The 25,772-nt window shown below is 40.1% G+C and overlaps 3 protein-coding genes across 3 annotated transcripts in view; all 3 read left to right on the forward strand.

Annotated features, from left to right (window-relative positions):
• LOC308524758 (olfactory receptor 4A5-like) overlaps positions 1 to 25,772 on the forward strand; it is a gene marked incomplete at both ends in the record, with an annotated part of 363,276 nt that overhangs the window by 36,711 nt on the left and 300,793 nt on the right. The gene's annotated exons all lie outside the window — the stretch shown is intronic.
• Positions 10,414 to 11,343, forward strand: LOC308525230 (olfactory receptor 4C16-like; the record flags this gene model as incomplete). Its single annotated transcript, XM_081100019.1, has 1 exon — positions 10,414 to 11,343. One exon carries the CDS (start codon positions 10,414 to 10,416, stop codon positions 11,341 to 11,343), a length of 930 nt encoding a protein of 309 aa, XP_080956145.1.
• Positions 18,381 to 19,307, forward strand: LOC308525233 (olfactory receptor 4P4-like; the record flags this gene model as incomplete). Its single annotated transcript, XM_081100022.1, has 1 exon — positions 18,381 to 19,307. One exon carries the CDS (start codon positions 18,381 to 18,383, stop codon positions 19,305 to 19,307), a length of 927 nt encoding a protein of 308 aa, XP_080956148.1.

A 25,772-nucleotide genomic window follows, 5' to 3' on the forward strand; every position in this document is an offset into this window, starting at 1 on the left:
GGGATTCTAATGTTTACTGCCTTAACAGCTTAGTTTTGTTTCATGGATAGGAAAGGCAAAATATTCTTGTTGGGAAATAAACAATTAAGAAATCTGAGAAAATTGCATTAGAATATGATTACTACTTATAGCCCATAATTATTTTGAACAATCTATGCTGATCCTTACTTGAATTCTATCAACATCTGACCATACTCAGTAGGTAATTTGGTTTGGTATACAAATTTTTCTTCAGAAAGAAAAGTACTGACTAATGACATAGTAAGTCTCTGTGTGTATGCACCATTTTTTTTATAGGTTTCATTATTGTTCTAATGAATGTCTGGACACTTGCAGAGTCAAGATTTCTGTCTTGACAACCTGAAGATTAGAGAACATGTCTGAGAAAATGCTGCTCTGGAAATCTGTGCCTGAGCCTACTTCCCTGGGGGTATCTACTTTGGTGAACCCTCTAACTCCAATGAAAGCTAGAAACATCAGTGAGAACCTAGAATGTCCCTGGAAAATCTCTCAAAATTAATTTTGTGAGTGGTGAGCAAGGGAGGAATGTTATATTTGGATGAGATAGGCAATACTAGCCAGTCAGTTGCTCTTTGGGGTCTTCACACTGCTCTTCACAAAGGAGAGAAAGAGACAGTAAGAGAGTTTGGCAGCAGGAATATGCAGAGGAAGGGTACAGCGGGGAAGGGAGGACAGAGAGCAATGCATGATGAAGAGAGAGAAAAGAAGAAAGGAAAGTGGAGATTTTGTTCAGATGGGAGAGAAGGAGCTTTATCTTCCTTCTTGAGCATCATTTTTTGAGTATGTGAACATTTGAAGGAAAAATGAAATCTCAAGATATTCCTCTATCATTGATTTTCCTGGGTTATTAAGTTTATTTGGGTACCAGGAAAGACAGGAATGAAGCTTTTTTCTTCTTCTATCTCAAAACTGAAAAATCAGATTTTTTGGAAGGATCTGGGATCAAAAGTCAGGTCTACTATTTCTTTTTTTTTTTTTTTTTTTTTTTTTTTTAATTTTTTTATTGCTTAAAGTATTACAAAGGGTATTACATATGTGTCCATTTTATCCCCCTGAGGTCTACTATTTCTTAACTCTGGTCTTTTATATAAGAATGTTTTCAAATGCGTATTTTCACCCTAGTCAGTTTGGCTCAGTGGATAAAGCACCAGCCTGCCAACTGAAGGGTCCCGGGTTCAATACCGGTCAAGAGCACATGCCCAGGTTGCAGGCTCAATCCTAGTAGGGGGTGTGCAGGAGGCAGCCGATCAATGATTCTCTATCATCAATGATTTTCTCTCACCATTGATGTTTCTATCTCTCTCTCCCTCTTCCTTCCTCTCTGAAATCAATAAATATATATTAAAAAAGATATAAAATTAATTGGAATAAAAATAAAATGTGTGTTTTCATTTTTGAGGAGAACATAATCTATATGCATAATTCACACACACCACCACCACTACCACCTCCACCTCTACCTCCTAATCAAGTACTGCCATGCCATTTCAGCACTCAAGTTTATAATTACCATCAAATTGGCACCAGAAAGTATTATTTTTAGTCATATGGGCTAATGAGAAAGGAACACAATGAACTCACAAGTCTGTAAAGCATTTCCATCAATTGAGGACATAATGTTATGTTCACCAAAGTTTCCCAATAGTCCTGGTTTAGACAAGCGGTGGCAGAATAAAAATTTGAGTCCCAGATGGGACATTTGTCAGAGCTCTCAATACCATATTCACAAGTGGCAATTTAATTTCATACTTCTTCCGAGTGAACAGTTTTCCTAATTTTAGGTCTTACAGTTCTGTTTTGAAAGCATTTGAATCTGTTTGTATGAATATTATATTTAAGTGCAATTGGTTCTTGAGTAACCAAGACATACTCAAAATAAAACTTTAATTTTTATCTCTCATTATTCCCTCAAATTTATTATGGTGTAAGGAAATATTTATCTGTGCCTAAGTGAAAACTCAGAAAGCTTCAGAAATTTTCTTCTCATTATTAGGTAATATAGAGCCCAGATTCCCTTAGATTTTAGATATGGGATCAATTAGAGAAGGTGGGAGAAGCAGTCAGGGGATATTAAGGTCTTACTTGACCAGGTATCTTAACAAGTGTCTTACTGTTACTGGGCTGCCTGGCAAATGTTGAAAGCTTTTTATTCCCCTTCCTTTTGGGGACCTTTTGTAGGTCTTTTAATCCTAGTACCATTGACATAGGAGGAAAATGTCTGTTATGATTTCTGTTGACTTCTTGCTTAGTTCTTAGAAAGCCAGTGGTTATCTTCAAAATACTGTACTTGGAATTTCAAGTGGCCCTATTGGGCTGGTTCCTAGAAGACCTCCTATGACTCCTCTATAGCATTCCACAGGGAAAGGATCATGTATCTCTGCCCTAGGAATGCTATTAATGTAGAAACACTGCTGATGTAGGCTGATATCCACTAGTCACCCTCACCTGAATCCACCTGTAAGTCAGCCAGTCTCTCTTCCTGCCTAAAGTTTCAGTCCCTTGGGCTAGCAATATGGAGGAACATGCTAGGTTCTCAGAATAGCACTCTGAAATCCCCCTCCATCACACACACACACACACACACACACACACACACACACACACGCACACGCTTTGGGGTGATTTCCCCTAAGCTATTCTCAAAACCACTCTCCCACTTTACACTCTGACCTGGTTTATATCCTTTGTAGGATACTTATGTTGATCATTTCCTTTGGTTTGGAGAGAGGCACACATGATTTGGACATACTTTGTAACTTCACAGCTATTGTATTTAGTCAAAAATTTAGCTTTGAGAGCCTGTTACATAAGAAATGTTAATTCATAAATAATTTGTGTTGATGCTGGACTTCAAGATTATTTTTATTTAGAAAGGGATTGTATGTTCTCATTTGAGAAACATTTGTTTCTACTCATATAAAAGACACATTTCATGGGGGGGGGGTGGGAATGTGGTGGAGTGGGGTCAATAGGGGAAAAAGGGAGACATCTGTAATATTTTCAGCAATAAAGATAAAAATAAAAGTAGAAATAAAAAAAGACACATTGATGGACAAAGGTTTTTACATTTTAACCTTACCTTGTGAACAGAGAAAATTTCAAAGCCTCCTAGGCAGGACATGACTGTTAGATGATGAAAAGAAGTTAGGAATCTTATATTCTTACTAGGGGCCCAGTGCATGAATTTGTGCACCTTGAAAGGAACTGTGGGCTGTGAGGGTGTGGTGGGCACAGGGGTGGGTCTTGGTCCATCCTCTGCACTCCCAGCCCCCTCTCTGCCTACTGCTGCCACTCCCACATGCTGATGGTGCCAGCCCCGCTTGCACCTGCTGATGGCACGGAACGATTGGGGCTGGTGCCAGCAGCGGATGCTAGTGGGACTTGTGTCATCAATGGGTGCAAGTGGTGACTGCTGCCCTGATTGCCCCTTAGGAGCAGAGGGAAGTGGAGGAGCCCTCAGGGGAGATCGTGGCCAGCAGCCGCAGTTTGCACCCGCTGATGGCGCCCAGCTATCAGGACTGGCGCTGGGTGCCAGCAGTGGGTGTGAGCGGCGGCTCTGGTGCTGGCAGTGGGTGTGAGTGGGGCTGGTGCTGGCAGCAGGTGTGAGAGCCGGGGGAGGGGGGACCACGGTGCGCGGGAGCAAAGAATTTTCAGTAATCACCAGAGGCTCACCCTGATGACAGTGACCGGTGCCCCACCTTTGTCTGGAGCCACTGCTCACCTGCTCCACCATCGTGCTGTGGCCGGCGCCTGCCATGTTCCATGCACGCCCCCTGGTGGTCAGCGCACATCATAGTGACCGGTTGTTCGGTTGTTCCAGTTGTTCCGCCGTTCAGTCTATTTACATATTAGCCTTTTATTATATAGGATTCTAATTTCTGCTACTTCTCATTTTCGGCACTAACTCAGCTTTTGTCATTTTAAATAGTTTAAATATTGCTTATAATATTCTGCAGGAATTGGAATTCCTGGAAGCAAGTGTAATAGCTCAAAAATCTGACAGGCAAAGCAGTTCTTAGAACTGCAGTCACCCAGCAGTGTCCTACTTTAGCATTAATAAACCTTCAACAGATTCAGAGTTGAGAGGGAGGTGGGAGACATGCAGAGCTTTTGTGAAAAGGATGGTATAGTGAGAATTTAGCATAAAATATCCCACTTAGAAAATCTTTACATGTTTCTCTGACAAGTATTTACATTGCATTTTCACAGAGGAACATTTTGCTGAATGTTATAGGTTAATTTCAATGCTCTAGGTAAAAACTATTTGGTGTTGGTAAAAATAGCAAGGAATGCTGGCTTCTGGATGTATTTTCAAATTAGAACCAGCAGAATTTAGTGTCAGATTGTGTGAAGAAAGAAGTGAAGAGTGACTTAAAAGGACTTTTGGCCTTAGAAATGGACAGGATGGAATTGCCATGAACTGGGAAAGGAGCATGGTGGTCATGGTGGTGTGAAGGTTGAGGGGTTTTAAGCAGGTATTCAGTTTTTTATATATTCTGAATTTGATATGCTGATTAGACAACAAAGTGGATATTTGGACAGGCAGTTAGTTATATGAGTCTGGAGTTAGGGAGCATGGTCTGGGATGCAGATATACATTTGTGGGTCTTCAGCAGTTCTCTGCCATTTAAGGTCATGGGATTGGATGCATTTACTGAGGCAATATGCACGGACAGAGGAAAAGAAGAGTACCTAGGACTGAGACTGGTATAGAACAATCTTAACAAGTCAGAGAGAAGAACCTGAACCAAGAAAGGAGAATAAGGAGTGACCTGTGAAATAGGAGGAAAACCAAGAGAAGGTATGTTGGAAGCTGAGTGAATAAAGAATGTCCAGAAAGTAAGAATGTTATGTAAATCTAATGCTGATCTAGTAAGATGATGGCTGAGAACTGGCCATTGGATTCAGTAATGTAGAGGTCATTTGCAATATTCACAGGAAGTTTGTTAGGGTGGAGTGGTGGAGAAACCTGCCTGGTATTGGTTTAGAATGGACTTGGAGAACAGGAATCTTGAATGGCCAGAGGATCAATAGTGTAGTAACTACCTGTGATGGTAGGTGGGTACTTGAATTATAGGAGGGAACACTTTGTAACCTATATGAATGTCTATCCGCTGTCCTGTGCACCTAAAACTAACACAAAATAATGTTGAATATAAACCATAATTGAAAATAATCCTATGTAATAAAAGTCTAATATGCTAAGTGTCCCATCACCTGGTCATCGGTTCAACCAGTCAAAGTGTAATATGCTAATGATATGCTAAGGCCGCTCAACCACTTGCTATTACGTGCACTGATCACCAGGGGGCAGACAGTCGACTAGTCGCTGTGATGTGCACTGAACACCAGGAGGTAGATGCTCCGACCAGTAGGTTAGTTTGCTGCTGGGGTCCAGCTGATCAAGACAGGCTGGACACGCCCTGGAGCCCTCCCGCGGTCCCTCCCCAGCTAGCCAACCTTCTGCGTCCCTCCCTGGCCCCTATTGTGCACCGGTGAGGTCCCTCAGCCTGGTCTGCACCCTCTTGCAATCTGGGACCCCTCAGGGGATGTCGGAGAGCTGGTTTTGGCCCGATCCCGCAGGCCAGGCTGAGGAACCCCCCTGGTGCACGAATTCATGCATTGGGCCTCTAGTATAATAAATGAGAAAAAATATCAAATTCTTCCAACATATTTTACTATGAAGGGGAAATATTAATGGCAAAAGTAGTTGATCTTCCAATGGGGTGGTGCTCAAGTCAAATCATCTCTCCTCTGCAGAGAAGGGAGAATTCTCTCCATAGCAACTTTTCCAAGAGGAGTGTTGCGTTTAGGTTGCAGAACAGCTAGCTTATAGGGATCAAGATTCTACCACAACAGGCAGGGAGTCTGAATATGTGGCCACAAATGCTGGAGGGTGGACAGAGGATGTGATGCAAGTTTGTAGAAATTCTTTTCTGATTGCTCCAAGGTGTCTTTGTGAAGTAGAAAGAGATTGGTTGAGAATGAGGAAAGAGAAGAAGTTATTGGGATTTTAAAGGTAAAAAGAAAGGTGGAAAGAGTCCTCTAGCACATGTGGTCCTTTATCACTAACCATCCTAATCATCCTTTATTCACTTTATTGGTAGAACAGGATACATGGACTGTGGAGTTGCAGATTGGATATGACTGTAACATATGCCATCATATCCCTGACAGGCAGAGAGGTCAGAAATGACACTAATGTAGGCATTGGGCTCTTCAGCCTTTTAAATGCTGAAGTTTAGGCTGATAAATAATTTTGGCTGAACACCAAGGTCAAAGCTGACCTTCACAACATTTTTATTAAAAGCCTCTGCAAGATACTCAAATTTGAGAAACAACTGTCCATACATTGACAAGGTACCTGTATGTGCCATGGAAACTTCAAAAGGACCCACAGATTTTGAATGTGAAGTTGGTGCTGTGCTTATACTCAGAATGTGGAAGGGTGAGGAGTGTGATCTTAGGAAGATGTTCTTTGGCATGCACTCATGGATGGAGAGAAAAGGAAAGAGGCCTCAGCCACAGTTCATGATGGACAAGGTACTAGAGATAACGATGCCATTCAAGGTGGCTGATGTAATGTCTTCAGAGAATTCTCTCACTATGTTGGGGAATTGTGTCTGCTAGTAGGAGCCATTTTCAGTAGCTAAATGGTAATATCTATTGCTAAAGCTTCTTGCCAAGAACCATTGGTTGCTAGAAGTTATCACTGGGGAGTGGTTAGACAAAAGTGCCTGTTAGTGTGGAAGTGGTTTTGGCATTAAGCATTCTACATAATTAAAGCATTGCATCAGCCTCGGAGACCAAGAGACTATGTTGGAAGGTGATGCTGACTACAGTTTGCCATGTACGTCAGGGAATACACTTTTCCCTTCCCTGCTTCATGAGCCAAAGGCAGGGCTGGAGTCCAAGACATCTGTAACTAAGGCTGACCTAAAGAATACATTATTGTCGTCACCTCAATATAGCTTATGACCCCCCAAAATTACACCTTAGAGAAATATTTGGCATATATGTGTAAAAGTCTATACATCAACTAATAAATCATATTGTATTTTTTAAATCGAAGACTATGTTTTAGAGCATTTTTAGGTTGAGCAGCAAAATTGAGCAGGAGGTATAGAGATTTTCCATTAACCCTGTGCCCCCCAATCTGAATAGCCTCCCCCATCATCAATGTCCCCTATCAGAGTGGTACATTAGTTACTCTCAGAGAACCCACATTGGCACCTCATAATCATCCAAGTCCATAGTTTACCTTAGAGGTCTCTCTTGGTGCTATACATTCTATGGGTTTGGACAAATACTAGTATATAATGACACACATCCATCATTATAGTGTCATACAGAGCAGTTTCACTGCCCTAAGAATCCTCTGTGCTCACCTATTTTCCTCCCTTCCCCCCTCATGCTCATATTGGATGATTAAATTACAATAAAGGGTTAAGGTAAATTTACATTTAATTAGGCTGTCTTTTTTCAGTTCTTCACTTCTAAGTAATTTCTTGTAGACAAAAGTACCTGCAGACAAGGTCTGCCATTGGAAGATACCAGATCCACTTGGGGCTCAAGATTCTGGAAGTTCATCTATTTATATAGAGGGCTAACAAAGCAGTAAGAGAGTAAAGATGATACATCTCATGATCATTTTCCAAACAGAAGATCGTATTTCACTTGGCTAGGCTTTTGAACTCAGGCTAAACTTTGGGGAACGAAGAACTTTATGATATCATGTACTACTCTAAGATCCTTTGTTTCCATGGCTCTCTGAACCTCTGAAAGTCATCTTTAATTAACATAGGTATGTAGATATAGATGGAAACATTATTATAAATATACATTTTATTAATAGAGGCGTAATCATATACCTCAAACCTAACTTTCTAGATCACATATTTTAATAATATTTAGTGCACAAGGGAAAGTTTCTGCTTTAAAGAAACTGTCTTCCTCTCACAGGACACCAGTCTATTTTAGTGTTCTAAATTTTTTCTTCAAATATGATACAGATAAATTGGGTAAGAATTGAACCTCTGGCTTCAGGCACCACACTGCCTTCCCTGGATTATATGTGAAAATAAATGATAAGAAACAAGAAGAGTTTTTGTCTCCTAATGCATGGAGGGACAGCTAAGGGCACTCAATGGGAGCAGAGTAGTTTCTTGATGTTCCACTTCCTCTTTCACCTAAGACACTGTTGTTTCTTCTTCCTGCTTTCCAAGAGGGATGGACATACTTGACACTGATTTAGAGCACTCTAACAGGTAAGTGTCAGATGACTGACATCTTTATAGTCAGGGGAGTATTATTACAGAACACTCCAACATGATTTGAAAATATATTTCTATATGTCTTATACTGCTCGTACTTTCTCTGAGACAGGAAAAGAAAAACATGTTTTAAAAAGTTTATTGTTAATGTAGTAAATAAGTAGAATGAAAATAAGTTTTTGATATAACACAACCTTTTGAATTCAATAAATGTTTTATGAGCACTAGGTCTGAGAAAAGCCATCATTGTGTGGGGAGAGAAAAATGAAATCCGTGCCTAAGGTTTATTAAGGTTTCTTGAGATGGCAGAGTGCAGAAAAATTTACAATGCTTTTCATGTTCAGTAGCTGAGCAAGATACTTCCTCATTATGGGTATTATAAGTTAAAGGAGAATATGTCTAGTTAGAAGTTAGAGAAACTGTTAATAGAGGTAGGGGCCTGACATAGCTGCTAGAGAATGCTACCTCTTCCATCTCCAAGTGACAGCTTTAAATGGAAGATTGTAAATCAGTCTGGGATTATTCTGCTTTGCATGCTGCTAATACTGTATCATAAGAACATATTTGCAGTTGATGTGCATTTGGGATTTAGTATGAAAAGCTGAACAACTGCTTCTCATGGAAAGTTCAGAGAAACCAGGACAATGTGAAGGTTAAAAACTATAATGAAGGTGAAAAGTAATGTGTCATATGCATGGGAGGGAGACTTTATCATTCTTTAACCTTGGAATTTGAGGGATAAAGAATTTTGGTACAATCTATTAATTTTCCAACAGAGAATGGTAAATTTTGCATAGAAATAAAATGAGCATAGGGGTTCTCCCTAAGATAGAAGTGCAGTAGAACTGAGCCAGGGAGGGTTGAGTAGTTTAAGAGAGAGTCCTTAAGGAAAATACTGATCCTCACTGTGGCCTCTGCAATAAAACAGACTTTTAGGATGAAAGTCTCTGTGTTCCATCCTCATCTGTTCTCCATCTTTCCCCAGCTTATTTCCTTTAAGCTCTTCCCCATTATCTCCAACCCAACACGTGGTCATGGTTTCAACATACTTAGCTATTCTAAAGTTGGCTAAACTTGCTTGGAAAGTTCAGGTAAGTTATTAGAAGATGTTCTATTTTGCTAGTGTGGTTTTGCCTCCAGATCACTGTTACCCATTTTTGTTACAAGTTCCTTTCAGAACCCAATGATGAAAGGTGTTAACGCACCTCTGGAAATAGTGAGTATGGTCATCCACAAAGACAAGCACTAAACCGAGCATCAGTGTCGGGAAGATAGGAACAGGGTCAAAGCTCTCCCTGCATTCTTTCAAGGCCAAGGATTCATGTAAAACACGTCAGATGCTGAAGGTAATCCTTTCTCTGGGTGTCCAAATCCCCAAGTCTTACTTGGCTGTGTGGGCAATTCTACTCCAGGGTGTGGAGCTGACTTACTAACTTATTTAAAGTTGATCTCAGGTTTTTTAAAAAAATTATTTATAAGTTGGGAGCATGTTTATCTGTCTACTATACATAATAGGTAGGAGGAGGCCACATTAAATTAATGATGTGAATGTGTTTTGTAATTAGAATAGTACTAAAACAATCAGATATGATATTTTAAGAGGTAATAGAGAAAGTTCATTGTAAAGACACTCTAAGCACCTACATGGCACAAGGCATTGGGTTTGGCATGATGGAGAATATAATCCCGAGAATATGTAGTTTCCAAAGATTCTTATTCCAAAAAGGAAGCTAACTGAATTTCAGCACAGTATGTAATAATTTAAGAAAAGCTGCAAAGCAAGCCTTTAGAGAACTGGAGAGAGAATTTCATTTTTCACAAAATGATCACCAAAGGCTGCCACAGGAGAGTTGTACTTAAAGGGTACTATAGGAAGGTACAAAATTCACAAGCTTATTTGGGGCTCACAGGACCCTATAAAGTGTCATTACAAACTCAGGCTCAAAGAGTTGAGATGACATAATAAGAAACCACTGCTACAATGTCCATGATGAGGAATATTTATTTTTCTTAAGATATTTCATAAAATCACACTTTATGTCATGAATTAATTCCTTTATCATTATTATTTTTGCAGATAAAATATTTTATACTCACCCTTGTCCTCTTTCATGAAATCATGCAGCTGAATAATAATGTGACTGAGTTCATTCTGCTTGGATTGACCCAGGATCCTATTAAGAAGAAAATAGTGTTTGGCACATTCTTGCTTTTTTATTTGGGGATGTTGCTGGCGAACTTTCTGATTATTACTACTATCAAGACCAGCCAGACACTTAAGAGTCCAATGTACTTCTTCCTTTTCCATTTGTCCTTATCTGATACCTGCTTCTCTACCTCCGTATCCCCTAGAATGATTGTGGACGCCCTTTTGAAGAATACTACTATCTCTTTCAATGAGTGCATAGTCCAAGTCTTTTCATTCCATTTCTTTGGCTGCCTGGAGATCTTCATCCTGATCCTCATGGCCCTTGACCGCTATGTGGCTATCTGTAAGCCCCTTCACTACATGACCATCATGAGTCAGCGGGTCTGTGGCGTGTTGGTGGCTGTGGCCTGGGTGGGGTCCTGTGTGCATTCTTTAGCTCAGGTTTTTCTGGCCTTGAGTTTACCTTTCTGTGGCCCCAATGTAATTGATCACTATTTTTGTGAATTGCAGCCCCTGTTGCAACTTGCTTGTGCGGACACCTATGTGATCAATCTTCTCTTGGTGTCCAACAGTGGGGCCATTTGCACAGTGAGTTTTGTCATGCTGATGTTCTCCTATGTGGTCATCTTGCGTTCTCTGAGAAACCACAGTGCTGAAGGGAGGAGAAAAGCCCTCTCCACCTGCGTCTCCCACATCATCGTGGCCATCTTGTTCTTTGGTCCCTGCATTTTTACGTACACCCGCCCTGCGACCACTTACCCCCTGGATAAGATGATAGCTGTGTTTTATACATTTGGAACACCTTTGCTCAACCCTTTGATATACACACTGAGGAATGCAGAGGTGAAAAATGCCATGAGGAAGTTCTGGAGCAGGAAGCTTGTCTCAGATGACAAATGATGACTGGAACTTGCAAATTTTTCTTCATAGTTTGGACTGATCTAGAAGAAGCCCACAGAGAGTATTATCTTCTTATTGTGGAGTTAATATAATGCTAATTTGGGGCATTAGAATTAATTTTTTCAGGAAGAAAGGCAATGTGCACACATATACTGGGTGGTGTCAAGTCAGTTATATTTATTTATATATTTTTTATTTTTATTTATTGATTTAGAGAGAGAGTAAAAGAGAGAGAGAGAGAAACTGATTTGTTGTTCCATTTATTTATGCATTCATTGGCTGATTTATTTTAAAAATAAATATTTTTATTGATTTGAGAGGAAGGGAGAGAGAGAAAAAGATAGAAACATCAATGATGAGAGAACCATTGATCGGCTGCCTCCTGCATGCCCCACACTGGGGGTCAAGCCCTCAACCTAGGCATGTGCCCTGAACAAGAATTGAACTGTGAGGCTCAACCACTGAGCCATGCTGGCTGGGCCATTGGTTGATTCTTTTATGTACCCTGACTGAGTATCAAACCCACAACCTTACAGTATGGGGATGACCTCTACCCAACTGAGCTATCCAGCTAGGACTCCAGTCAATTTTAAGTAGAAGAAGATACAGCCCAGGGACAAACAGCCATCACTGTTCCCTGCTTTTCTTGCCTGCCTACTGTCACTGTGATTTTGACCTGGTGTTTTCCCTGCCCTGCTTCATGTTGGCTTGTAGTGTTCTGTTTATACTTACACATTATGTCCTTATGTCCATCGTTTAGCAGGCTCTTCTTCCTAGAGTCTCATTTATTAAACACCGTGTTCTAAATGTCTGAGCACAGACCTTCAACTTGCTTGTTCTTCCTGACTCAGAAGAAAGCATTCTATTAAAATAATAGTAGGATCTTCATGTTTTAAGGGACAATATCTATATAATCTAGTTAATCTCCCTTTAGTTCTTGGGATAATATTTTAAATTTTTCTCATGTTTACCTAGATCCTTTTGGTACAGTGACAGAACGTGGTGAGAAAGTTCACATTTTGAAGGAGTTTTTTTTTTTTGAAAGCTTTTAGCTATTGAGGTTGCACTCATTATTCTTTTTCTAAAAACTACTTTTTTTTTTCCCTCCAAAAATGATCCCTTTGAATTTTGGGGAAGTACTAAGTTTTCTCTTAATCATACCAATTATGGTAACTTGTTTATAACATTGAGTTATTATGATTGTCACATAGTGGCCCAAATTAAGGTAGATATATTTATGTGGGTTAGAAGTAAAGGAGACAGTAGTTGATGGTAGAGAATTTTAAAGTAATAACCAATTAAAGACAAAAAATGTTATAATCAGAGGAAGATTTTTAGGCTAAAGCAGAATAGTTACATCACAGGTATGAATTATTATTAGCGAGTTTTAATATAATCCAGAAAAGACAGTAACTTCAGAGAGACTGAGATATTTGGATGAAAAATATATTAATGCAATAGAGATGGATACCACTTTTGTCACCATCTGTCAATATCATTGTCTCTAATTACATGATCACTAAGAATCTTTCTGATTTCAATGTTTTCTTATTTGCATTGTTATCTACATAGAAAAGTCAACATGAGTATTTGTTTTAAATTTGGAACTTCCACTTCTATTTATAAATTACTAAATTATATTAAGATTACTAAATCTGTGTTAAATTTTGTCATACTAGGAACTTTAGAACTTCTTTAGCATGAAAAAAAAGATGATAATTTCTCTGTGTGACAATGTAAACCTGTGAAAATGGAAAGTGAGGTCATTTAGGTACTGGGAGTGCGATGGGATAACTTGGGGTATGAAATGCAGTTATAGGAAAGACAACATAATGAGGAAAGGCTTTGTGGAAATAGGGACATTTAAGTCTGACCTTAAGCATGTTAAGAAAAAGCTGAGCACCGTCAACATCTATACTAATAAAATGGTAATATGCTTATTAGACCAGATAGACTGGATGTCTTCCAGATGTCCTTCCTGACAAAGCCAGGGGCATGGCTGGCATGCAAATCACCCGCGGCCCTTTGCCCAGGCTGACCATGTCCCCCACTGGGGACCCCCCGCCCCGATACGGGGCCTCCTTGAGGACAGGCCAGCCAGCCCCCACCCATGCACCAGACCTATATCCTATATAATAAAAGGGTAATATGCAAATTGACCCTAATGGCAGAATGACCAGAACAACCACCGGACCAGTCACTATAAGGAACACTGACCACCTCTTGGTCCCTTCCCCCGTCTATCAGGCACTGATCACCCAATGGCGAATGAGGAACCGGGAGGTGGGTGGAGGTGGGGGGCAGGGCCGGCTGCAGGGCCACTGGCACTGATCTCATGCCAGACCTAGGGACCGTACCTGTACATGAATTTTGTGTGCCAGGCCTCTTCTACACTAATAAAAGGGAAAAATGCAAATTGACCATACCTCTGCTATGCCCACCAGCTGATCAGGGCGAGTATGCAAATTAACACAACAAAGATGGCAGCAGCCACAGAGGTGGAGGCTTGGGTTGCCCCAGGCGACAGAGGAAGCAAAACTTCCTGCCTGCACTGGCTGCTGCTCAAGGAGGGGCTGGGGCCTGCATCACCGGGGACCTGAGGAGGAGGGGGGGCAGCACCAAAAGCCACCTGCTGGGTCTGGGCCCCAATTGGGGACCCGGGGAGGTGGGGTGGGCAAAATCAGACGCCGCCCCGAGACGTGCCGTGGGTTAATTTGCATAGGCAGGCACGGAGCGAAGACTGAAGACAAGTGAAGACTGAAGAGGCCTGGTTTCTCTGCTGCAGCTGGACCAAAGGCCTGGGTCCTAGGAGCCGGAGGAAAACCGGTGCCGGCAGCCAAGGGAAGGAAAACCTATTGTGCAAATCTTCGTGCAACGGGCCTCTAGTTAATAAATATTAACCTTGGACATGGAAGCAAAAGGAGGCTCTTAAGAACTATAATCAGTGTGTTAGGGTTTATCCCGCATAGAAAGTAATAAAGCTACTTTTAAGTCCATTTGGTCACTGACCATAAAACTTACATTTAATACGTAACATCACATATTTGAAGCAATTTAAAAGGATTTCTTTGACAGCACACTTGAAAAGTCGAAGCAAGAGCAAATTAAAATCACCAGTTTTTTTTTCACTGGTCTTGTCCAAGAATCACCACGGGGATTGCCTGTGAGATGGCACCCAGGTCCTCTCATGCCCTTAAATACTCCTGACTGCAGCTTCCCCAGGTGCCTCCAAGCCCCGTGCACTGATGGAGCTGGGCCTTGCTGCTCATTACTGTGTTGGAGGGAAAAGAGATGAGAGCTTTGGGCGTTTCCCCTGCAGTTTGTGATGTAATGCTCATTCCTTTTATGTGTATACAGAAAGTTAATTTTCAAAATATATTTATTTTAAATATAATTTGAAAGCTGGATACAAAGCATGAGACATTTTTTCATTGCCTTTCTCCCCTAAGAGATCTATTTGATTTAGAATAGAATTTTTTTTTTTTTGTCTTTTGGCATGAGTTCAAGAAGACAAGGATTTCCCTTCAGATATTGATTGGAATGAACTGATATTCAATATGTGAGTTCCTATTTTTTCTTTTCCTTTTCTGTCTTTTTTTTCCTTCCTTTTTTACTTTTGAATGCCCAAGTCTAAGTAAACTTAGTTCTTTGAGTAGCTATGGAATAATCTATCCTTATCTGCTTCTTTTTTTAGGAAATTATATTTTCCATAAATATGTGTTCTAAAAATGTATCTCCCTGGTAACTATTTCTTTTATAACTTTTATGGGCTTCTAATTCATGTCAAAATTGGCATTTTAATAGTTTACAAAATGATTTTAAGAGGTCTGTTTTAACAGGAAATGAACAAGGGGAATGCTCTCTTGAAATCTGGCTTGAAACTTGAGATTGTTAGATGCTAGGACAGGAGGCTATGAGAAATAGTGGTGTTTTGTACTCTACTTCAGATAGAAAAGCATGATACAAAACTATAAAAGTTTGAAAAAATGATCAAATAATTGACGAAGACAGCAATAATAAAAAGAATAAATATTGTAAAACATGGAAAATTAATTGATGACTTTGATACATTAATTGATAAACAATTTAGTATATCACTTGATTTAAAAACATTAGTTATTTGCATCTGGAAGAAATCCATGAATACTAATATTTTATTTCCTGGAGAGGAAATAGATATCCATGTATCTATAAATAGTACTGAGGTCATCTCTTCTTTAAGGGTGATGAGGACACTATAATATTCAGTGCTTTCCTGTGACTAAATCTGTTTTCACACTCAAAATAGATCTTAGTGATTTGTATCTTGGTAGATGTGTCATATGGAGCCAAAATTTAAATTTCTGTCTACATTTCAATAATTAGAACATATCCCATCTTATTTCTGTTCTATTGTCAGGTTTATAGATCACTTCTAACTTCCAAATTTAAATGAGCCTTCAACAAACACACTTCTGAATGCTTTCTGGATAGTTTTGCTCAGTTGCTCAAAGTTTTATATGAACAGACTTAAAATTGTACTTTTATGAAGTTGATAAGTGAGAATAGTATTTCATTACTGTTTAGTTTGCATTATCCTGAATATTTTTATATATGTTTTGGCCAGCTGGAATTTCCTTTCTGTATATTGCTTACTAAAAGGTTTTGCTGTTTTAGAAAAACTGGTTACTTATTTATATATTATTGATTTACAGGATTCATATGTACCCCGATTTTGCCAGTTTTAAAAATTTTGATTCAAATGGAATTTGTCACAGAAATTTAAGACATATTATATATATTTTACAAATTTGCCTTTTGTGCTTTGCTTAAAGAAATGTTCCTACTTAAGATATAAACCCATTCTAAATTTTTCTTAAATATTTTTCTTATTTTACTGGTACATTTGCATCTTCAGCCATGTAGAACATAATTTTTTGTGCCTTTGAGGAATATATTTGTTCCCCAAAAGGAGATTCAAAGTCCTAACATCAGTTACTAATAAGTCCATTATTTCACATGAGTCTGAAATCCCAACTTAAACATGGAATGAATTCCAGTATATTTATGTGTTTATTTATTGACTGCCTTTAAGTCCACTGCTGTGTCTTTATCAACAACTCTTTCTTTGCCATCGCTTGATAACATATTTCTGTTCTGAGAAGGAATGTCTACCTTCTTCTGTCTTCCTTTAAAAAGTTAGCTTAGCGATTCTGGATGTGAAGTGTTCCTGAACTTTGGAACCAACTTTTCAAATTTTACAAAAAACTTTGTCAGAATTTTGTTTTAATTATTGACTGTACTTTTTAATTTGGAAAGATTTGACATAGTTTTTATTGCTATTCCTTAATCATAAACCTCGTATATCTTTTTATGATTGCAATCCTTTTATATATTTAAATATAATTCTATATTCAAGTAAGGGATTCTATTTTTTAGGCTAGAATACGTAACTCACAGTTAAAAAGAACTTTTAATTGTTTATTTTAAACAAATTGTACTACAGCTCAGGACAATTGTAATTGGAGTTTTGTGATAGTTCCAGAGATTTTGCAAGAAGTTAGATCACAGGGTAATACTTGGGATTGATGGATGGAATTTAAATAAAAAAAATCCATGCACTCTCTAAAATCCTATTAAAATTATCTTTGTATGCCAAATGTTCATTTTTCTAAAACAATTTCATAGGAATTCAGATGAAGTAAAAGACATTGTTCAATTAACATTATTACCCTTCATAAACAGGCTAATCAATGTATAGGATTTATTTTTTGTAAAACTGAGCTTTGAGTTTAGCAATTTTGTGATATAATTCAGATCAGGTTGCAGAGAGGAAGTCAGAGATGGTGTATAACATTTTGCACCAAAGAAGCACTTCCTTGTAACTAAAATATTCCAAGGACTTGGGCCAATGAGTGTACAGTAAGCCTGGTAAGGAAAAAAAGTGGTTCAATTCAAGGAACTGCAAGGTGGTGAAACAGATGGAGTGAAAAAGGATTTCTGGATGCAGTTTGCTCCTTCAAGAGTGTGTCCTAAAAGCAAGCCCCAGAAAGGGTGACTGAAGGACAAAAAAGGTGAGAACTCCTGTGTTAGACTGGAAAGTGAACTGGGAAATAAGGTCAATTTCAGAAAGCAGTAAATGCGTTAAAAGTGCCAACAAGGCAACAACACTCCCCCCCAAAGACCTGCTTGTTGCTCTTTTTCTCCCTCCACTTAAAAAATATGTTCATGAAAAGGTTCTTTTTAAAAAAACTTTTCTTGAATTTTCTGGGTTGACATTGGTTAATAAAGTTATATAGGCTTCAGATGTACAATTCTACATGTGTGTCATCTGTATAGTGTATTGTGTGTTCACCACCAAAGCCAAATCTCCTTCTATCCCGATTTATCCTCCCTTCACCCTCTTCTACCTCCTTCCTCCCCACTTTCCGTCTGGTAATCACCACACGGTTGTCTGTGTCTATGAGGTTTTTCTTTTTCTTTGCTTAGGGCCTTTACCTCGAAAAATGTATAAAGGTTCTATGAGCACTTTCTGAAAGTGTCACCCAGATGTCCAATATTTAAAATTATGAGCTCACTGAAGTCTAAGGACAATACTGAACTTTCAGGATTTAGTGCAGGTTTAGTCATTGGAAAGGACTGAGAATTATAGTGATGTCACAGCCCTTGAAGAACAGATTTAAAAATCACTCTTAAGTTATAATACTAAAATTGCATCTCAAAAATTTTTCAGCAAAAGGACTTTTCATCTTTTAAGTATTCATTGTGTTGTTCATGGTACATGTGGGACTTGGATTTATCATGATTGCAATTAATTGATTATTTGTTCTTTTATTGTTACCCTCTGTTTGACCTAATGAACTGCACTGTACTTGTAGATAGAGATCCTATTTAGTACACTGCTTACCCTGGGCACCAATTATAGTGATTGCATCATAATAAATGATCAATGCATATTTACTGACTAGATCAGTGACTTTTAAGTCAATAATTCCAGAAAGTTCAGTGTTTCAGGTATATTAACTTCCTCCCTCTATCTGGTCAAACCCACAGAAGCCATGGGACAGGACAACATCACAGAGTTTATCCTCCTGGGACTTTTTAGTGGTGAGGATGCAAAGATTGCCTGCTCTGTGCTCTTCTCACTGTGCTATATTACCGTTCTCTCAGGAAACCTGCTCATTCTTGTCACCATCAGGGGCAGCTGCCTCAGTGAAAAGCCCATGTACTTTTTCCTCAGCTACCTGTCCTTCATGGATGTCTGCTTCACCTCCACGGTGGCCCCCAAACTGATCACAGACTCACTGGCCCAGCGGAGGACCATCTCCTACAACAGCTGCATGGCCCAGATGTTTTATGCACACTTTTTTGGTGGCACTGAGATCTTCATCTTGGTGGCCATGGCATATGACCGCTATGTAGCGATCTGCAAACCCCTTTACTACATGGTCATCATGAGCAGAAAGGCGTGCTATGTCCTTGTGTTGGCCTCTGTCATTGGGGGATTTATCCATTCCATCCTGCATGTATTGATTATTGTCCAACTTCCCTTCTGTGGCCCCAATCAGATAGACCACTATTTCTGTGATGTATTCCCCCTGCTGAAGCTGGCCTGTACAGACACGAGCCTGTTGATTATTTCGATCATTACCACCACCGGGGTGCTGTCCATTCTGACCTTTGTTGCCTTGGTAATTTCTTACATCATCATCCTGTCCACCCTGAGGACACGCTCCTCCGAGGGCTGCCGCAAAGCCCTCTCCACATGCGGCTCGCACATCACTGTCGTGTTCATGTTCTTCTTGCCCCTCATATTCACGTATGTCCCCACAGCCAATTCTGTCAATAACGACAAGGTCTTTGCCTTGTTTTACACCATGATCGCCCCCATGTTTAACCCTCTCATCTACACGCTGAGAAACACGGACATGAAGAATGCCATGAGGAAAGTGTGGTGCCGAGACAAGTTATTGAAAGGTAAATGAAGCCTGTGGTGTGTGAGCCCATTGCAGGCATCCTTGTATGCACAGAATTGTTAATGTCAGCAAATACAGCAGGTACCCATCGGCGGCATGCTGCCTTCAAAGGTTGCAGGCTTGAAGAGACAAGTCCCTCAGACACTCTCCTTCTCTTCCTTTACCTTTATAAGCCTGAGTTCAACGGAGTGGATCAGGCAATCTCCAGGTCTCCTGAAGCTCTGACATTCTGGAATTTATGTCGGGCATTTGGAATATTCTGCCCATCATAGTCTCAGACATAGTGAGCATGACAGCACTTTTATCAGGAAAAATTGTAAAGACTGCATGGTTTGGTAGTTGTGCCCTGCTTCCAGAAACAGATATCTTGGCTGAGACACCTGTCACAGATAGATGGAGGTCCTAAACACTTTCTTTTTTTGAGTTTCCATTGCAATATAAATACTTTCACATGTTTCTGAATATTTAACTCCTTACATTAACAAATCACTCTTCTAAAAGGATGCAATGTAATGTAATTATACTGTTTACACTATACTTACAGAAGTAATTGTAATTAGCTCTTTTTACCCTATCGCGGTGTGTTCCTGTAATTGGGAATTTCAATTGGGTGATGAACATCTTTTTTCAATTCCACAATGTAATTCTATGACTGTATTTATGACTTCATTTTAAAATGCTCCACGAGTGTACAAATTGATGCTCTTTATAAATGAGCAACATAAAAAATGTTACATCCTGTGTAAGGCCTTGAGCTTAAGAAGGCACAATGCTAAAGGGGCGAATATTCCTGGGTGCATTTTGTTAATCCTTGGTGCTCCTTATGCAAATGGCATATGTTGAAGTTTTCTAGAACAATGTAAATCTGTCTCCTTTCCACTCAGGCAAGCGCTGATACTAGGAAGCAATAAAGAAGATTGAACTAAGAAGCAGGTATAGCCATCTGAAAACAGGAATATGCCAAGATCATTTTTGGTACATTGATGTGGTTCCTTAATTTATGCAAGAATCCTCCAGCTTTGTGAATTGGAATGAACTTCTGACTTTATCTAGGGTTGTCCATTAGCGCAATGTACATCTGAGGATCTGGGCCTAGAGGGTGGGGGCACCAAGATTTCAAATATGAGAGACACCGACCTTATGTATTCTCATGCTCATCCTCTTCACCACAGTCCCCACTAAGAAATTGTATTGTGTGTACTGCATGTATTATTGTCCTCCGTGCAACAGGAATCCAAGTTTTCAGGTGAGGATGGTGTTTGCAGAGGTTACCCATAGTTTGATGTAGATTTTAACAATAGTTTCTCTCTTCCAAAAGAACCCTGCCATGTGTAAACCCTGCCATGTGTCAACCCTGCCTGAAAAATTAGGGCGCTTAGAGCTAAAGAGGAGAAAGAAAAATAATGGTGTATATTGACAAGGAGATAAAGACGAAAGTAGATCAAGTCAGGGTTTAATTTTGATGTTGTCCTTGTGGTAAATACCTCCCGGTGGAATTCACAATTCAGAAAGGTGAAGATGAACAGAAATGTCTATAGCTGTATGGGCAGGTGTGTTACTCAGATGCTTATTTTAATAAGCCCATTATTGAAGTGTATGTAGGCCACATTCTATGGTAATCCTACGTGATAATAGACAAACATGGTAATTGACTGTACCTTCGCTGCGCCTCCCATTGGCTAACCAGCAGGATATGCAAATTAACGGCCAACAAAGATGGCGGCTAATTTACATACTGCACACAGGCGCGACAGCACAGCTGCCAGTGCAAGAGGCTCCATTCCGGCCCCCGTGTGCGACCCCAGAAGCCGCCTGCCTGCCGCTCCTCAGGCCGCAGGCAGGCCCTAGATACCCCAGAAACTGGCCAGAAGTCGGTGATAGGGGGTAGATGCGGGTCCCCTGCCCAGGCCTGACACCTCTGGCGGAGGCTGATCCGACAATTGGAGGGTCATGGGAGTCGATGTCTCAGGTCAAGGTGTCAGGCCTGGGCAAGGGGCCTATCTGGCAATTGGAAGGAGATTGGGGTCTCTTCCAGGCCTGATGCCTTGGCTAGAGGCGTCAGGCCTGGGCAGGCGGTAGAGCCGGCAATCAGAGGGGTCTGGGGGTCCCCGGTACAGGCCTGATGCCTCTGGCTGACACATCATGCCTGGACGAGGGTGGAGCCCGCCATGGGAGGGAGATGAGTGTCGCCTGCCCAGGCCTGACACCTCTGGTGGAGGTGTCAGGCCTGGGTGAGGGCAGAGCCAATGATGAGGGGATATGGGGGTCCCCTTCCCAGACCTGAAGCCTGGGCCAGAGGTGTCAGGCCTGGGCCGGGGGTGCCAAGCTGGCTATTGGCGTGAACTACAGAGGAAACACCTTCTCTGACCACTCATTGGCTAAGCTCCCTGTATGCCACTGGTAATATTCTTAGTAACTTGGGTAATAAGAATCCAAATAGGTGATCTAGGGTTTTTTAACACACTCCTGAAGAAAAAAAGGAAGGTCTGCTGCTGGAGGGTTAAGAAATGTCATATCCTGTCCTAGCTGGTTTTGCTCAGTGGATAATGCCTCGGCCTGCCAACTGCTGGGTCTGGATTCAATTCTGACTAAGGGCATATACCTAGGTTGCAGGCTCCTCCCTGGCCTGTGCCCAGGTCAGGGCTCATGCAGGAGGCAACTGATCAAAGTGTTCCTCTCACGTTGATGTTTCTCTCTGTCTTTTCCTTTCTCTTCCACATTCTCTAAAAATCAATGGAAACATATCCTCAGTTGAAGGTAAAAAAATAAGGAAAGAAAGAAATGTCATATTCTATGTAAGAAAAATCTTGAAAATGCCTAAAGAAAGTTGTCATTTTTTCGTGGTAAAGGGACTGGAGTCCGTGTTGATGAAAACACCTTGGAGGCTGCGGTGACTGGCAGTGTCTGCAGCAGTGGGGTGATGGGGCTGGTGCCTTCCCCTGATCAGCCTGGTTGCCTCCCACAAAGGGAGGCCAGACTGTGGCTTAGGCCTACTCCCCAAGGAGAGCAGGGAGCAGGGAGTAGGACATTCCCTGAGTGCTCCCAGTATGTGATAGGGGGCAAGCTGGGCTGAGGAATCCCCCTCCCCTCCAGTGCCCAAATTTTTGGGCACTGGGCCTCTAATCCTATATAATGAAAGAATAATATTCAAATTGACCCTAACAGCAGAATGACCAGAACAACCACTGGACCAGTCACTATGAGGTGCACTGAGCACCTCTTGGTCCCTCCCCTCATCAATCAGGCACTGATCACCCAATGGCGAATGGGGAACCAGAGGCTCGGGGGGGGGGGGGGCATGGCCAGCATGGGCAGCTGGGGAAGATGGCCCTGATCACAGGCCAGGCCTAGGGACCATACCTGCATATGAAATTTGTGCACCGGGCCTCTTCTACACTAATAAAAGGGAAACATGCAAATTGACAGTACCTCCAGTATGCCCAGCAGCCAATCAGGGCGAGTATGCAAGTTAACCCAACAAAGATGGCAGGGGCCATAGAGCTGGAGGCTTGGGTTGCCCCGGTGAGGGAGGAAGCCAAGCTTCCTGCCCGCACTGGATGTTGCTCAAGGAGGGGCTGGGGCCTGGGTCACCAGGGACCTTGGGAGGTGGGGTGGGCAGCACCAGACACCGCCCGTAGGGTGTGGGCCCCAATCGGGGACCCGGGAAATCGGGGTGGGCAGCTTCAGAAGTCACCGGGAGACGCTGCCCGCAGGTTAATTTGCATATGCAGGCAGGGAGCGAAGACTGAAGACAACTGAAGACTGAAGAGGCTTGGCTTCTCTGCTGCAGCTGGACCAAAGGCCTGGGTCCTAGGAGCCGGAGGAAAACCGGTGCCGGCAGCCAAGGGAAGGAAGACCTATTGCGCGAATGTTCGTGCAACGGGCCTCTAGTTAATAAATATTGGCCTTGGACATAGAAGCAAAAGGAGGCTCTTAAGAAACATAATCAGTGTGTTAGGGTTTATCCCGCATAGAAAGTAATAAAGCTACTTTTAAGTCCATTTGGTCAGTGCCCATAAAACTTACATTTAATACGTAACATCACATATTTGAAGCAATTTAAAAGGATTTCTTTGACAGCACACTTGAAAAGTCGAAGCAAGAGCAAATTAAAATCACCAGTTTTTTTTTCACTGGTCTTGTCCAAGAATCACCACGGGGATTGCCTGTGAGATGGCACCCAGGTCCTCTCATGCCCTTAAATACTCCTGACTGCAGCTTCCCCAGGTGCCTCCAAGCCCCGTGCACTGATGGAGCTGGGCCTTGCTGCTCATTACTGTGTTGGAGGGAAAAGAGATGAGAGCTTTGGGTGTTTCCCCTGCAGTTTGTGATGTAATGCTCATTCCTTTTATGTGTATACAGAAAGTTAATTTTCAAAATATATTTATTTTAAATATAATTTGAAAGCTGGATACAAAGCATGAGACATTTTTTCATTGCCTTTCTCCCCTAAGAGATCTATTTGATTTAGAATAGAATTTTTTTTTGTCTTTTGGCATGAGTTCAAGAAGACAAGGATTTCCCTTCAGATATTGATTGGAATGAACTGATATTCAATATGTGAGTTCCTATTTTTTCTTTTCCTTTTCTGTCTTTTTTTTCCTTCCTTTTTTACTTTTGAATGCCCAAGTCTAAGTAAACTTAGTTCTTTGAGTAGCTATGGAATAATCTATCCTTATCTGCTTCTTTTTTTAGGAAATTATATTTTCCATAAATATGTGTTCTAAAAATGTATCTCCCTGGTAACTATTTCTTTTATAACTTTTATGGGCTTCTAATTCATGTCAAAATTGGCATTTTAATAGTTTACAAAATGATTTTAAGAGGTCTGTTTTAACAGGAAATGAACAAGGGGAATGCTCTCTTGAAATCTGGCTTGAAACTTGAGATTGTTAGATGCTAGGACAGGAGGCTATGAGAAATAGTGGTGTTTTGTACTCTACTTCAGATAGAAAAGCAATGATACAAAACTATAAAAGTTTGAAAAAATGATCAAATAATTGACGAAGACAGCAATAATAAAAAGAATAAATATTGTAAAACATAAAAAATTAATTGATGACTTTGATAAATTAATAGATAAATAATTTAGTATATCACTTGATTTAAAAACATTAGTTATTTGCAGCTGGAAGAATCCATGAATACTAATATTCCTATTTCCTGAGAGGAAATAGATATCCATGTATCTATAAAATAGCATTGAGGTCATCTGTTCTTCAAGGGTGATGAGGACACTATAATTTTCAGTTCTTTCCTGTGACTAAATCTGTTTTCACACTCAAAATAGATCTTAGTGATTTGTATCATGGTAGATGCATCATATGGACCCAAAATTTAAATTTCTGTCTTCTTTTCCATAATAAGAACATATCACATCTTATTTCTGTTCTACTGTCAGGTATTTAGATCACTTCTATCTTCCAAATTTAAATGAGTCTTCAACAAACACACTTCTGAATGCTTTCTGGATAGTTTTGCTCAGTTGCTCATAAAGTTTTATATGAACAGACTTAAAATTGTACTTTTATGAAGTTGATAAGTGAGAATAGTATTTCATTACTGTTTAGTTTGCATTTCCCTGAATATTTTTATATATGTTTTGGCTAGTTGGAATTTCCTTTCTGTATATTGCTTAGTAAAAGTGTTTGCTGTTTTAGAAAAAAAGGTTACTTAATTATATATTATTGATTTACAGGATTCATAAATACCCCCATTTTTCCACTCTTAAAAATTTTGATTCAAATGGAATTTGTCACAAAAATTTTAGACATATTATATATATTTTACAAATTTGCCTTTTGTGCTTTGCTTAAAGAAATGTTCCTACTTAAGATATAAACCCATTCTAAATTTTTCTTAAATATTTTTCTTATTTTACTGGTACATTTGCATCTTCAGCCATGTAGAACATAATTTTTTGTGCCTTTGAGGAATATATTTGTTCCCCAAAAGGAGATTCAAAGTCCTAACATCAGTTACTAATAAGTCCATTATTTCACATGAGTCTGAAATCCCAACTTAAACATGGAATGAATTCCAGTATATTTATGTGTTTATTTATTGACTGCCTTTAAGTCCACTGCTGTGTCTTTATCAACAACTCTTTCTTTGCCATCGCTTGATAACATATTTCTGTTCTGAGAAGGAATGTCTACCTTCTTCTGTCTTCCTTTAAAAAGTTAGCTTAGCTTTCTGGATGTGAAGTGTTTCTGAACTTTGGAACCAACTTTTCAAATTTTACAAAAAACTTTGTCAGAATTTTGTTTTAATTATTGACTGTACTGTTTAATTTGGAAAGATTTGACATAGTTTTTATTGCTATTCCTTAATCATAAACCTCGTATATCTTTTTATGATTGCAATCCTTTTATATGTTTAAATATAATTCTGTATTCAAGTAAGGGATTCTATTTTTTAGGCTAGAATACGTAACTCACAGTTAAAAAGGACTTTTAATTGTTTATTTTAAAC

This window comes from Myotis nattereri (assembly GCF_964212035.1).
Source record: "Myotis nattereri genome assembly, chromosome: 9".
NCBI classification, from domain to species: domain Eukaryota; kingdom Metazoa; phylum Chordata; class Mammalia; order Chiroptera; family Vespertilionidae; genus Myotis; species Myotis nattereri.